Source organism: Euprymna scolopes, chromosome 36 (assembly GCF_053919585.1).
Source record: "Euprymna scolopes isolate OS-2025 chromosome 36, ASM5391958v1, whole genome shotgun sequence".
Taxonomy (NCBI): Eukaryota; Metazoa; Mollusca; class Cephalopoda; order Sepiida; family Sepiolidae; genus Euprymna; species Euprymna scolopes.
The window spans coordinates 12,778,519-12,795,145 of NC_136517.1; the positions used below are offsets into that span (position 1 = coordinate 12,778,519).

Sequence of the window (16,627 nt, forward strand, 5' to 3'; positions counted from 1 at the left end):
TTGCAAAATAAAGTATGGAAGCACTTAAACCTTGAAATAGTAAACTTAAGAGATGCCACAAAATATCCTGTAAAATTCTGTGATTTTCTAAAATTAATAGTTCAGCATAATATCTATGCTTTTCATAAATTTCAACGTTGGAACAGTTTGGAATGATAAATTTTTTAACTGTACATCATTTTCATGCAAGAAACTAAACTAAAAAAACAATTGATGGAGCGTACAACATCTTCTATTCTTTAGATGATGCAATCGCAGATCCAGATATTACACTTTGAATTATTTATTGCAAGAAAATATATATACATTTTAACAAACTAGGCACAAGGCCATCAAGAATGTAAGTCGAGATTGTTTTGTCATCATGCATATATTCTACATTTTTTTTTATCCTACTCTGAAAGCCAACAAAATGTATTTTACTTAAACTCATGTTTGACACAAAAGCATCAGATGAAATTGAAAAAAATTACTTTTATTTTTCATTGAATCTTAGACAATAGGGCAATGCTATCTTTTGAAAAAAAATGTGTAGAAGGTGATAATGTATGTACAATCATTTTTTTTTTTTTTAAAAACTCTTTCTCATCCCGAACCAGGCACATTGCCATTTGGAATGTAAAGGGCTACTATTTGGGATTGTGTCTAATGAGATTGTCCAATGGTGAACTGTGGAAAGTTAAGCAGCAAAGTCTGTTCACATTACATTTAAACTTCTGCAGGTTAATACAGTCAGGGAAGCAAGAAACAAGGAAGAAATTTCAAAGTCTAGTAGTCCGAGAATAGAAACTACTAGAGTAGAAGATTTTCTGGCATCTAAGGGACCTTAACAGTGAAGAGGTGGGATTTTGCTGCTTGTCAAATTAATGTACGTCAAGGGGGCATAAGTACTAACACTTCCCCAGCATACTATTACACAGATATGAACAGTAAATAAACTTAACAGGAAAGCCCTCTGAACAAAGACCTACAGAAATTAGATTTAAAAATAAAATTTAAGATCCCATCATGGATAATTGGACAGTACTCATTTAATGTAATGAACAAGAGGGCAACATTTCTATAAAGTGGATAAGACAATTAAGATAAAAAAATAAATTAAAAATTGTTGTAGAAATTACATAATATTTAAAATTAATTTTCCTTGTATCTATGTTTGAGTTGACCATTTATTTTTTTAAATCCATTCTAAATTTTGCCTGTTGTGGACATTGATCTCTTTTATAAAATATAGCTAACATTTTTCTTAATATTTTCTGGGGTTTATTTACCGCATTTTATGTTGCAATGATTTGTTTTTTGGAAAACAAAATTCAAAGTTAAATTTAAAACCAATCATAACAAATCACTCAATAAGAACTGGGCCTAATTAACAAAACAATTTTTATGCAAAATTTGACTTTCTTCATCAACTTCTGGGATGATACAGCAGTTCTAATAGTTCTTTAACAATTCAATGCCTTTTTTGTAGAAAAATTTGTCTTTATCCTCAAAATACACCTCATTTCCAATATCACTTATTTGTTGGAGCAAAAATTTCTTTACATGAAGCATTCTAAATTTGTGACATTTTTTTCCCCTTCAATATGAAAACAGAATTATCTACCCTTGACTCTTTTCCAATGACACCCGCTGAACACAATTTGTGCCCTTTTTGTCACATTCTACATCATCCATAGAAATAATGAAAATTACACTAAAATCATTTAATACATAATTTATTATTTATATAGTATAACTATCTACCGTTGCCTGTAAATCTGTTTTCATTAAAAATAGTTTGTATGCTATCTATATATTAATATGATAAAGTACGTGTTATTTTGTGTGTCACACTTACATCTTTTTTCTTCCGAGTAACTGTCGTTTAATTGTTATGACCTTTCATTTCTTGTAATAAGTAATTTTAACAAGAATTCTTCATAACTTTTGGTTTCGATTATAGCTGAAGGTACTATTTTTTCTTCATAAGTTTTGGTTTCAGTTCCAACTGATGCATCCAAGTCATATGGATATATTTTTTTTTATTGTTGAAATCACAACTTCATAATATATAAGAATCAATAGAAAATTGACTATAATAATTAATCAGCATAAATTAAAAAAAATCATATTTAAGCATATTTTACAACCGGGCATCCCTGCTAGCTTAGATAAATACTTTTGCAGTTTTAACAAAAGAGCTACAATAATATCAGGGCATCTCTATTTACGCTGAACATCTACAGAATGCCAACATCAATATATTACATATGAAGAAGTTCTCTCTGGAATTTCCACAGGAGGTTGTAATGATGGCTACAATATTCAGATTTAAAGTTGCTCTGGACAATCAAGGCTCGAAGGCCACTCGAGGATAATGGTTAATGAATGTAGTAAGGTGGTAGTGTAGTAATTGTTAATGGTGTAAATTGAGTAGAATTTGATTATTTAATTGTTTACATTGAATTTGAAGGCTACCATGTTGTATTCAACTGGAAAGCAGAACAGTGTTCCACAGGCGGGCATTTCTGGGAAAGAAGCTTTGTTCATGGAATCTGCATTTACATTTAGGCACAGATAGAGAGTGTGAAAAATCCTTTAGAGTGATTGTAGTTAGTGTAGTCTTTTTTGTGAAAGTTTGGCAAGGGGGAACCATAGATTCAGTGAAGCACTTGCCATGAAAATAACGATATAGCAGAAACAGAAATCATGCGGTTTTAATCTTTTTAAAAAAAAATCTTTCGAATGTAAAACTTTCTAATCTTTCAATAAGGATTTGATAAGAATTTAGTTTAAATGCTATCAAATTGCTTTCAAAATTTTGAAGCGTTATCATGAAAGTAACCCATCCTATTTTTTTTCAACTATTAGAAAAATTAAATGACTGCCTTATTGTGATTATTATTTTGCAAATAGGATTTTTAACACTTTTTTATGCCATTGCATTTTTAAGTTAAACATATTTGATTGATATTAAAAAATTATCAAACTTTTGCTGGCAAGATAAATGCACGTACACAGTTGAGGTTGTCATACAATTTTATTAATCTAGAGATTCTGCATGTCTATCTAAATATTATCTACAAGCAGCTTGGTAAGTAATAATGGTATACTCACAACAACTGCATTATATGTTGCTCATGCTAGTATGAAACTTTGTAATTAAGGTTTCATCAATCCAGTTTTGGTTAATTAATGCTGGAACAATACTTATGTAAGAAACTTTATTGCACAATAATGTCTCAATAATGGACATCTAAAATTCACAAGATTCTTTTATCCAGACAAGAAAAGCCTTTTCCAACTGAACAAAATCTTTCTCGTCTGCTCATGTTGATTGTGTTTTTTTCGAAAACCCCTTCCTAATGTCATATCTATAAAAACTCAACAGGGGCTTTTTGACTCACGACAAGATATTGTGGATGGTTTGAATACATAAGCGTTCATCTCTTGAATACAATTCACCATTTTTCCAAATTGGGGAAAAATTGTGGGTCCATACCTTACCCTCCAATGGAATTAGTAAATAGTTGAACAAAAAGCCAAGGTAATACTCTAATCCTACATCTTCAATTAAATAATCACCTACTGTATTCATTAACGCACATATAGATCTAGTTGTGTATAAATTAAAACCAAATAAACACATAAAATGTATTATTACAAATATGATTATTATTGCAATTGCGCTATTAATCAAACCGAAACTTTGAATTGTATTTCTGGGAGCATATAGAAGATGTAAGAAAATTGAATCTTCACAAATAAAATGGTACAAATTTTTAAGATTCTTCACAAATTCAGTTTAAAGTAATTTATTTGTGAACAAATTTATAAGCCATTATAAAATCTGAGGAATTTGGGCATTAAAAATAACAGCCACCTATGTTCTTTATTTTTGTTACATAAACTAAAAGTATGATAGCTTTCCTTTTGTCTGTTCTCTTAATTTCTTATTTGTTACAGTTTTGTAAAGATAATTAAATTCAGAAATATGTCACTACAAAATCAGTTTTAAAAGAATAACATTGATAAAACATCTTATAAAATGTTGAAATCTAAAATACAATAAAGTTATAAGTCCCTATAAATAGCTTTACGGGATTATTCACCTTAGCAATGTCAATGTAAGAGACTAGCAAGCAAGATCCATAGTTTTGCTAAATAGTTTCAAGATATCCATTTGGTATAAAATCAAATGTTTGCTAATGGGCTGGAAGATCAGGGTTCAATCCTTGGTCAAGTCATACCAACAATGGTATTTGATACCCGCTTCCTAAACACACAGCATTATGTGCAACAGAAAGATAGCAAATGAAGTGAGAGCAAAAAGTATAAAATTTCCACTTTAAAAAAAAAAAAACTTTCTCATTAACGTTTGATTTAGAATTAAAAAAAAAAATCATTCTTTTGCTTAACTTTGGAATTTTCTCCCTGCTTCTCTAAAAATATAAATGTAATGTGAACAGACATTTTGCTGTACAACTTCCAACATAGGATGCCTATTATAAATAGCCCCCATTCTATCTCAGAAGTAGTAAGCCATGTTTAAGTGGTGAAATTCTCTTCTATAATCATAAAATTACTGGTTTTACTAAAAAAAAAATTTTTTTAAAGTGGTGCTGAAATAAATGTTTTTTCTTTTTTTTCTAACTTTAAACTTAAACTTTGCCAATTTCATTATGAACATTGTTGGAATTAGAAAAAAAAAAAAAAAAAAAAAATGTCACTTACCAGTCAGAGCTCGCTGGTCGCGGAGGTGGAGGTGTTCCGTTCTTAGCCATATCAGGCCAACTGTGTGAGCTAATATCTGAATGCGCCCCAGGGGACATTTCTACAGTGCTTGTCTGAGGACTCCTGCGTGTCATATGCTGCACTTGTCCACGAAGTGCGATCAGAGGATTCTTGTCTGACAAGTTTTCAGGAGTTTTCATTCGATTGAGCGTAGCAGCCCAGCCTTTTGAAAGAAAGTAACAGACAAAACCATTAATATTTATTTATTAGCTTTCATTGATAGTTGAAAAAAAATATAGATTAAAATATAGATTTAAAAATACTTTGGTTTAAATAGATTTAAATAAATTGTGATTTTACTTCTGTCAAAATTGCCCAAATATCAAATTGATTTCTTAAAAGAATTATCTCCCCTTTACACACACATTTTCATTTTTGCAAATTAAGTCCAATGAGAGACTTGTACCAGTTTGCTGACATTTATGCCACTAGAACTATGGACTTGAAATCTGGTTAGAATGATCTCCAACATATGCAGATTTTCCCAAGGTGGCCATGTTTATATATTTTCTCATGAAGTAAAAATCCCAAGGCAGCATGAAAACTGAACGATTTTCCTTTAAATTGTTCTTATAAAAAGTTTATTCCACAATGAAAAGTTGAAGTATTTTGCAATCTCTTGCACTTAGCTCCATGTGCATTTGATTTCAATAAACCTTTTTGTAATCAGAATTTTTGAAATTGAAATTGTGCAGGAAATGACATTCAGAGAATTAAAAGATGTAACAATGCCTTAACCAATAACTGTACTAGGGTTTATTCATTTTTTCTTTACAACCATGTTTATTTACATATTAGAAAGTCCGTAGCAGTTGTAAAGTGTGAAAAAAGAAAAGTAATGAGCAAAGAAAAAAAAAAGTAAAAAAACAAAGGTGTAAAGGAGAAAAAAGGGTGTAAAGAGGGGGAAAAAGGGTGTAAAGAGGGGGAAAAAGATGTAAAGAAAGAGAAAAAATAGGAGTAAGGAGCAATAAAATAAGTTGAAACAAAAAAGAGAAATCAAAGGGAGTTGAAAAAAAGAAATGTGGAACTTGTCAAAAAGTTGTCAGATGTTTAATCCATTTTAAAACAAAAACAAAAGTTTTAATGGCTCACCTGCAAGAGTTCCATTCAATCCAGCTCTTGACTCAGCTGAACCGTCAGTTGCTGATGCCTTCTGCTGAGCATTACTGGGATAGAGTGGGGGAGGAGGCCGGGGAGGCAGTTGCTGACCCAACGGCCGTTGTATTCCGGCCGCTGCAGTACCGGGCACCTGTTGCTGCTGCTGCTGTTGTTGTTGCTGCTGCTGTTGAGGCTGCTGATTTTGAATCTGTTGCAAAATGTGAGATTGTTGGAGTTGAGCCAGTGTTAAAAACCTGAAAAAAAAAAAAAAAAAAAAAAAAAAAAAACATTTTTAATCACTTACAAACCAGGGTTCAAACTTTTAGGTTTTAAAGTGAAAACAAATAAATAAGTAAAAAAAACTTACAATTCCATATTGTAATCTGACAAGTTTTTCATGCCTCATAAAATCTGGGACACTGTTTTGAAACTGCATGTCAGAATATTGAATGCATAAAAAAAAACTATCCCATAGCGATAAATATCTTGTATTAATAAAATTAAAGTAAATAATTTTAATTGCATGCTTACACTCAATATAAACAAACTGCGATTGTTGTGCAAGAGATAAAGTTCAGTCTCCTTTGAGGATATTGGTTTTCAAATGTTTGAGCTTTTATAACCAGACTTGGAATTTGGTAGTTTTAATTTTCTTTATAAAGGGGTGGAAAAGGGTTAAAAGAGATTTATTTAAAAGCTTTTGTGAGAACTCCAATGTGAAAAAACATTATGTCACTAATACTTGGGAGAATTTTTCTTTTTTTTTTAAATTATGCATACATGACACCAACCACTCCATGATTAGCAGTAAAGTTCATCTCTAGTCTAAATAGATCAATTAGACCAAGCAGGCCCTCGCCTCTTGCATTAGCACCAGTAGGATGGCAATATACACAAGTTCTTTATCAACACCATCGAGGACATCCTCAAAAACTGTTCGACTGGTAATACTGAATGATGCCACTTACAACTCGGCAACAATCAACTTTGGCGAGATAGAAAGAGAGAGAAAAACCGGGACTGGTTCGAAGTTGGCATTGCTGAATTAGAGCCAACAATCAATGCCAAACAAGACGACCTCGTTAACTACGAGGAGAAGCCTTAACAAATTCCTTGGTGATGTGCCAATGACTACTCGCTAAACTTCGCGAGTGTCTAGCTTTGCTGACTAATGACATTCGTGGCATACAAGATGGCTTCAAAAAGGATTTTGTCTCAATTATAAACAACATTGTACTCCTAAGATCAACTGCTGTGACAGGTAGATTGAGCACAACCAGGAACATTATATGGTAAAAAAACATCACGGATACAGCCACAGAGGGTACTATCAGCCTACCTGTTAAAGAGATAGATGTGCCTTTTTCTGAAATGGAACTAAACAAGGCCATTGACTCCCTAATCTGTGGCAAAGCTTCAGGAAAAGATGGCATTTCAACCAATCAAGGTGGAAGAGAAGGCAGCCTGGTTCCATCAACTGCTGAAACAATGCTGAGAAGAAAAAATAACCAAGAAGGTGACGTAAGCATCATTACTCTGTACAAGAATAAGGGTGAACATAACGACTGAAACATCTGTTGTGGAATAGTTTTCCTTAGTGTTGTGAAGATCTTTACCCAGGTCATCCTCAACAGGCTGCAGTTGCTTGTAGAGTGTGTATACCAGAGCCAGTGTGGTCGAAAGATCAGCTGTTGAAATGATCTTTTTCAGGAAAAATGTCACAAACAGAAACAACCCTTCATTGCCCTCACCAAGACGTTTGAACTTGTCAGGAGAAAGAGACTTTTCATTCAGCCACAAAGGATTGCCTCCACCCCCAACCTTCTGAAGCATTTTTTCTTGAGGACGTACAGGACACAATAAAATATGATAACCCTTCATCAGAAGTAATGGCAGCCACTTCAATATTGTTCACCTTTGAACTAAGACTATACTTAGATGCTCTTTGATGCAGCACTGACGGCATTCTGACTAAGCATTACAACAGCTCATCAACCGATTTGCACATACATGCAAACAGTTTGACATAACCATCAACTTAAAAAAAAATAATATCCTTGGCCAAGATGTAAGCAGTACCTGAAACATTACCATCAGCGATTACACCCTCGAGATTGTCAAGGATTTTACACACTTAGGCTCTACCATCTCTTGTGATCTATTGCTGGACACAGAACTCCATAAACATATCAACAGGTATGACTCACGTGACAAAGAGAGTCTGGAACAATAAGATGCTGAGCATCACTATTAAAATGCAGGTATATCAGGCCTGCATGCTTAGCACACTGTTCTACAGCAATGAATCACACATCCTTCTACTCCCATCCAAAGAACAGACTCAACACCTTTTACCTGCACAACATCAAGAGAATCCTAAGAATCACCTGGCACAACATTTCAAACAAGACTGTCTTTGATTAGGCAGACATCTTGAGCATGCTTGCTCTGCTCATCCAACAATGACTACAGTTGCTTGGCCATGTGATGCGAATAAACAGCAGAAAATCCTGTTCTATGTTTCCCAGATGTCTTCAAGTGAAACAAGGGCAGGAGGCATCAACCCAACAGTTAGTGACTGAAGATCGTAACTTCTGGCAACCAGACACCATCTACATAAATGACACCTGCCATAGAGCCTATCAATCCAGCATAGACTTGCATAATCATAGTAAATGCTGCAATTCACTAATGGACTAATATGAGGCACAGAACTGCATTGTCTCCAGAGACAGGTGGATGTCAACGTAAGGTAACTGGAAAAAATAAAAAAATAAAAAACATGAAGTGCTAGATTGTAGGTTCTAACACCGGTACCAATACAACAACTAAAAAGACAGGAAAATTTATACTTTCTTTAAAATCCTTACAATGCGCTTTAAAAGATTTAGAGAATTTTTATTTCATCACCTTCACAATTCTTATTTCATCACCTTCACAATTCTTATTTCATCACCTTCACAATTCTTATTTCATCACCTTCACAATTCTTAACAGGACAAGTAAATCACCACCAAAACATCTGAATGGAAAACTGATTGATTCAAGATTTGAAATGGAACGATCAAATACTGACTACCAGTTTGAAACCAAAATCCTGCAAGAATTTCATTTTTAATAAGAAATCCTCCAAGATGCTTCACTTCCTAGTTTTATTTTAGCCTAAATTGTAGACAACACAATTCACTAATAAACTAAACCTAAACATATATTCCATAGAACTACACGCCTGTGGAACTGTCTCATTTGCCTGCTGTCCAGCTGACTACAATATGGTCGTCTTCAAGTCCAACGTAAACAAGTTCTTGATGAGCCGTCCTCTTGAGTATTTACCAAATTTCCACTACTATTGATTACTATGATTTTGTCCCATTGACTACTGTACACTCATTAACCCTTATCCTCGAGTGGCTTTGGTAAGTAGTGACTCCTTTGTAAAAAAAAAAAAAAAAAATTCACCCTACTTAAATCCTACTCTAATTTAGAGATTGACTTGCTTGTTTTTTTTTTTTAATAAAAGCTTGTCAAAATACATCGGATAACGAGTAGAATAGAGAAAGAATGACAGACTAACCCTATGTTGCTCACTTTTTTTTAGAGCAAAATGCCTAAATTGTAAATATATATTTTTTCATAATGGGAATAAATATAATTTAACACAACTAGATTTACATACAATGTTACGTGCTGCATAAAAAAAAATGAATTTCAAATTCATGTAGAAAAAGAAAAATAGGTTGGTCAGTGTACTAATTGCTACTTTTGTTCAATTTTCAAATAAAAAGTTTTAAGGACAATTTACATTTTTCATTGTAAAAAGGAATTTGTTTCATTGTTTGAATCTTTTATAAGTCATTTTTGGAATTTTATTGTCGGAGGTTTATTGTGATATTAACTTCAATTTTTAACGTAACTCATCTGTTGCAAGATCTTAGAAGACAAATGACTAAAAGATAACACACTTTACTTAGCTATTTTTTTTTTTTTACTAGCTATGAATATTTCATATTTTTAATTTTGATTATATGTGCATGGCGTATTTGCCATGGAGAGTAGAATAAAGTCTAAAATACAAATTTTATTAAAATTTATGAAAAGAAATAATTATTAAGGATAATTCTTGTTACAAGGACATTGTATAGTGAAAAGAGTTTTTTTTTTTTTTTTAAAGTAAGCATAACTCAAAATGTTGGGGGAGGAGGGAGGCAATAAAAAAGCAGAGAGAAAAAAAAATGACAAAAGAATAAAGAAAGAAAAACGAAAGAAAAAAAAAATAAGCAGAGAGAGAGAGAGAAAAAAAAAAAAAAAAAAACGAAAGAAAAATTTTTTTTTCCAAAAGCATTCAATTGAGAAGTGTAGTGATTTAAAAGCAGGCGAGCCAAGACAAACGTGATAGAAAATTTGCTACTCATGCTTAGAATTTTGCTGAAAACATGCAAATTCAAATGTTGGATGTAAAGGTTTTACAACTGCGGACAAATTCTAGTGTTTTTTTTTCACATAAAAATAATTTGACAAAATTTCTATTTGAACTAAGCAAGACAATGTCATATTTCGAATAATAAGACTAAATTAAAATAAAAGTTTGATGCAATAAACCATCAAGATGAAGTTTCTTAATTGATCAGTATTACATGTACTTTATAAGAAGTCAAAAAGTTGATCACAATTTTCAAGACTGCGTTCAACTATGTTTAGTTATATATTAATGAATAAATTATGTTTAGTTATATTTAATAAATAAATTAAGTTATATTTAGTGAATAAATAAATTTTAAATTCAATAACTTAAGCTTTCATACGTCCAACACATAATGTAAACAATTTGGTACACCTGAATTCTTCAGAAATAAAACACTTCAATGAAAGCAATTCTTTCTTTGATTGAGATTATAGAAGAGACTGTAGGATTCAAAAACCAAATGAGACGATGCAGAAAAAAGAGAAAGGGAGGGGGTAAAAAAAATTTTCTTTTTTTAAAATGAGAGAGTTACCATGAAACATTTCCCATACAAAAAAAAAAAAAAAAAAAGTTATCAAAATTAAATGATTAATATTACTTGTTAAAATTTTGTAATTTTAAGTTTGTACATAATAAAAACCAAAATATTGCAATATGTGTTATTAGCAAGTGTCCAAATTTACAATAGAAGCTGAATAAAATAGGTTTTATGAAAATTTGCACTAATGAAGTTTTGATTAATGAATTGTCTTGGGGAGGAGGAGGAATCTTTATTTTGTTTAATCAGTTTAAATTCAATCCTTAGTATATTTAAAAAGACTTCTAATAGTCAACCCTGGGGGGAGGGGACGGTGGCTAAGTGATTAACGACATGGACTGACAACCTGGGCATGCCAAGTTTGAATTCAATTCATTCTACAGAAACACTTTCACTTAGGGATGTTGGCAACCTTCAAATGGTCCCTCCCAATGTCTTTATAGGAAGAATTTTAACTAGAAAGATATTGGGGAAACAAAATCATTCAAAATAAATGATGCTCAACAACAGTCAACCCTATATTACTCTACTTTGGCCAAAAAATGAATGTATTTTGTGAAGTGGGAAAATAAACCAAAAATGTTATTACACATATTTTGTGAAATCCTATTAAAAAAAAAAAAAAAAAAAAGAAAAAAAAAAAAAAAAGAAAAAAAAAAAAGAAAAGCTAAATGGAGGCCATCTAGAACATATGCTGTAGAACGGAGGAAAAAAGGCCAAAGACCCTAGTGTTGTGATGTGATGTTTTGAATATAATAAACTAGTTATGACCAAAGTTTCATTTCATTCGGACAAAACACTAAGAAACAGGGCCTAATTAGAGTTGGGGCCCGTTTTTTGGGTCACCCTGTATTATAATAGATGTCTGATGTATTTTTTTTTTTTATTCAAACTACTATTCTCATCTTGATTGTTATATGCACATTTTTACCAATCTAACCTCCAACCGTCTTCAGGTGCATTGTTTCAATGAATTTGGGAACCTTCTTGCCTAGGGTTTCACAACAGAGATAAGCTAATTCACCTTTTGTTTAATACATTTAACACTATTACACACACAATATATTTTTCGTTACTGTAATATATGTTCTAACCTATTATTTACTATATAACAATCATTGGCAATATATTAATGTCTGTATGAGGTCAGTACGAAAAATTTACGAAGAAGTATTAATTTTCCCTTAAACCAGTTATTTTCATGTAAATATAGTATAGATTTGAATAAGAGAAAAATATGGTAAACTTGTTTTTGTGCAAGAATTTTGTGACAGTTTAAAGGTTCTGCAATAGTAAAAAGAAATTTCAAGCTGAACCTTTCAAATGATTTATAATCACCAAAACATTTTTCAAAGTTAAATCATTAAGAACCCCCCCCCCCCACACACACACCATTTTTTTATACTAATCACAATGTAAAATTGGTTATGGAAAAAGAACAAATGAAATGATAGGGAGAAAAAAAAAATGAAATAGACCGGATGTCTAGTCATTCAGAAATTAATTATATTCATTATATATATATAACTATAGTGATCCACAAACTGTTTTGCTGTATTACAGATCTTTGGTGTCGCAAGACCACCACCCATCTCAAATCTAGGATTGAACCAACAACCATAGAATTGATAATCAGTAGTTCTATTCATCAAGCAACTGAAACAGGCCCCATTAGGAATGATATCTAACATTTTATGCAAACATTGACTGCCACTCCCATAGTGCTTAATTTGTTTATTTACAACTATAATATTTATAAATAAATATTAATTATTTTCATACCTACAGACACTATACTTATGCAATCATCAGTGTAGGACGTGACAATTACTGTTGGTTGGAAGAATAACCAAATCAACAAAACTACTTCTGACTTTGCAGTGTCCTTCCTCGAAATCACTGACAATTAACACCTGAATGGAAGGAAATCAAGTACCTATAAATGCCATGATGGTGGGCATTCATAGTAAACAGTCAAAGTATTCAATGACCACAAAGTCAGAATGTTGCATTGCATATAATTCTTGGAAATTTATTTTTCACGTGGGAAGAAATTTGTTTTAAATCTAGAACTTATTTTACAGCAGGCAATGCTATTTTATATTGAATTTCTGTAATTATATCTTAAGACAATAAAAAATATCAAGTGGAAGATGTATGATGCAAGGCAGATATCAGGTGAAGCCAAAAGTTTACTAAGAAATTTTTTGTATATATATAAATATATAAAAAATATATACAAATATATATACAAATTTATAGATATTTCCAAAACACACACAAACATACATACATCTTGGAAGCCCACTGATGTTGTTTTTCTGCTTGGGGGTTGTTGGCAGTCGGGGAAGTTTTCTGTTCAGGCCTTTTTCAAAAACAGATTACAAGTTTAGGATTATTTGGATAGAAAAAAGAAAAACAAAAAAAACAAACAAAAAACATTAGAAAATATTGTTTGGAATTTCAGATGAAAAAAAAAAAAAAAAGCTTAGCATTACTAATAATTTTATGTTAAAAATAGCGTCAAAATGAAATAATTTTTGGCAGTTAAACATTTAAATTTTTCTAGTGGGACTTGTTGAAATTTCACAGGGGACCCATTCATATGTAATATATTGATGCTGGCATTCTGTAGATGTTCAGTATAAATCAAAACACTCTGATAATATTGTAGCTTTTTTGTTAAAACTACAAAAGTATTTATCTAAGCTAGCAGGGACGCCTGGTGTAGCCCAGTTAAAAAGTATGCTTAAATAATATTTTAATTCTTGCAGATTTCGTATATATTATAGAATTAATGTTCTATCGATTTTTATATATTATAAGTTGCGATTTAAAAAAAAAAAAAAATATATCCATAGGACTTGGGTGCATCAGCTTGAATCGAATCCAAAACTTATGAAGAATTCTTGGTAAAATTATTTATTACAAGAAATGGAAGTCCATAACAATTAAACGACAGTCACTCAGATGTAAGCGTGGCACACAAAATAAATAAATACACACGCTATCCTATTAATATATAGATTATTGATTCAAGAGTACTATTATAGGGACCTTTTGAATATCTCCTTGTTTCTCTTGGCTTTTGCACTAACGAGATAAAATTCATTTGTTCTACTTCTTGTATTGAAATAAAATTAACTTTTTAAAAGCGTTCAGAATCTAATTTCAATGAATATTTTGTTTTTATTTGTTTACGGTTTTAAAATTGTATTACACTCAACCAAAAAATATCTTGGAACTTTTATTTAAAACCGAAAAGCAAAAACAGATAAGATAGTTGCAGAATAATCGCCGAGAATAACAGATTAAAAAAAAAAAAAATGAACAAAAATTCAGTTTTACTTACGTTAAAAATTAAATTAGAATTTTATTTCACAAAAAAAAAAAAAAAAAAAAAAAACTATTTTAACAAAATATTCCAATTAAAATAGGTAAAATATTCCGCTAGTCTATATTATAATTGAACCAAATTATTAATAACATTGAAGCATTTTAAAAGGAAATAAGAATTATAAATTCATTATAATAATCAAAATAATTAGTTTGTGTTTTCTAATGAATCTATATAATTATAAAACTCAAATGACCTTGTAACGGGTGTTGTAACCCAACATCCGGTTTATAACTTCCGGTTGCGTATGCATACATAAACATAAACCCATAACAGCGTAAACAAATAAACACAAATCGCTGGACCGGTTGCGTTCGAACAAACGGATGTCCTTAGAAAAGCAAATATCTTAAACTCATTGAATAAAAAACTCCAAGATATGGGAAGCAAACGCAAAACGTGATTACAAATAATATGTATAATCATCGACCTGTTTCATATATATACGATATATATTTATACTAAATAATCAACGCGACAATAAAATGTATTATTTTACTGTGTACGTTTTCAGCGTCCCAATTTTTTTTTGCGTTTAAATTATCCAAATAAACAATTGTTAATACTTTCTGTGTTTTTTTTTTTTTTTTACATTGTTCATTTTAACGCAATTTTCTTACAAATAAATCTACTTTAACCCGTTTACAACCATAAAAGCATTTTACAACGGTGATTTACCCACCGTCTTTTTTTTTTTTTTTTTTTTTAAATTTATTTTCCATTTTTTAATACACCTTTAATAAAAACATTTATACATTTTCTTCTACACTACCAACATAAATAAATAACCCCGAAAATGTTTTTTTAATTGCGTTACAAATAAATAGTCAATGTGACAATAAAACATTGTTTTACTGTATACGTTTTCAGCGTCCCAATTGTTTTTTTTTGTGTTTAAATTAAAAGATATATCAAAATTTGAATTTAACTTCAAGTATTATAATATCTGTTTAGTGCATATTTACCTATAAGTATGGCAAACCACTTATAACTAAATGGCTGTAAGTTTTTTTTTTCCAAAAATAAACAATTATAAACAAAACGACTCATAGAAATCTATCTATATTCTTTTTTCATTTTAATATACTTTCATAGAAATGTTTCTGTTATGTCAAAAAAACTATTTTCTTTACGTCACAAGTGTCATACTCATACATTAATTCCATAGCTAATATAACATACTGACCCAACGGGTCATGGGTAGTCTAATTTATTTATAAAAGCCTGAACATTTAAAATGCAATAATGTTAATAGAATGCATTTTATATATAGACTAGAGGGGGTACCTGGCGTTGCCTGGTGTAGTAAGGATATTGATAACCCCCAGCAAAAGAAAAAGATTAGATGCAGCCCAGGTGAAAAGAAAAAAAAAAAAAAAAAAAAAAACAGTTTAAAAGATCTTGGCAATACCAAGCCAGATATATTATGAAACTACATTAACTGGACAACTTCAATAAGTATGTTTTATTTTGAACAAAAGTGATACGATAATATTGTAGGTTCTGTGTTTGCACCTGATGCCCATAGATTAAAAATATTTTAAAACTATCTATCTAGTCGGACTCCTTGCCAAGACGAATGTAACTCTTTCCAGACTTCTGTCTTCATCAGCTCAGATCTTCAGGATCACCATTGGTATCATATGCAACTTGCTGCATGTAGGTGGATCTAGGTCGTCCTATGCTCATGCACCTGTGCCGTGGAGTCCACAGCAATACATTTCTCACCAGCTCTTGTTTGCTCCTCTGGTAGTGATAGGCAAATCGTAGATGTTGCCCCCTAATAGTAGTCGATATGACAGGTAGGTTACCATAAAATTGCTACTTCATGGGATGATCTTGCCAAGATATATTTAACACTTTGTGGCATGCAGGTGTGCGTGCTGTCTAGCTTTCTTTCCAATCTTTTGATGAGCATCCAGGTTGTAGCACTGTAAACAAGGACAGACTACATCACTGTTCTGAAGAACACCCTCTTCAGTCCATACTGACCGCAGCTTATTTTAAAGTATGGTAGCAATATACAACAGATAAAGAATCTAACTGGAATTTCCATGAATTCCACTAGCTATAATTATTGTAATTACAAGGAGGTAGGATTGGAGGTTTATACCTTTCCCAATGATATATAAGTGAATGAAATAGACCCAATTGAACTAGATTCTGCAGTCGAGATTGTGGATGCAAACCAATGCAACTGTAGAATGCATAATGGAAAACATGCATATCTAGCGGTGATAATATCAAAATAGGTATCATGGTTCAAAGTGAAACATGGTTACGTTGGAATTTACTACGAAACGACTATTAAACATCAAATATCGGACCATAAAACAGAGCACAACTTTCCAGGTTT

At 31.4% G+C, this 16,627-nt stretch overlaps 1 protein-coding gene across 6 annotated transcripts in view; it reads right to left on the minus strand.

The window, feature by feature from the left end:
• The window catches only part of LOC145260346 (transcription intermediary factor 1-alpha-like), a 110,724-nt gene that overhangs the window by 60,182 nt on the left and 33,915 nt on the right, over positions 1-16,627 (minus strand). For 3 of the 6 annotated variants that reach the window (XM_080118268.1, XM_080118267.1, XM_080118265.1), the window contains exons 3-5: positions 13,168-13,239; positions 5,869-6,128; positions 4,717-4,939 (exon numbers count right to left, since the gene is read on the minus strand). In XM_080118268.1, coding sequence (XP_079974394.1) covers positions 4,717-4,939; positions 5,869-6,128; positions 13,168-13,239 — 555 coding nt within the window. The remainder of the gene's footprint in view (positions 1-4,716; positions 4,940-5,868; positions 6,129-13,167; positions 13,240-16,627) is intronic. The other 3 variants (XM_080118271.1, XM_080118270.1, XM_080118269.1) reach the window with 1 other exon arrangement.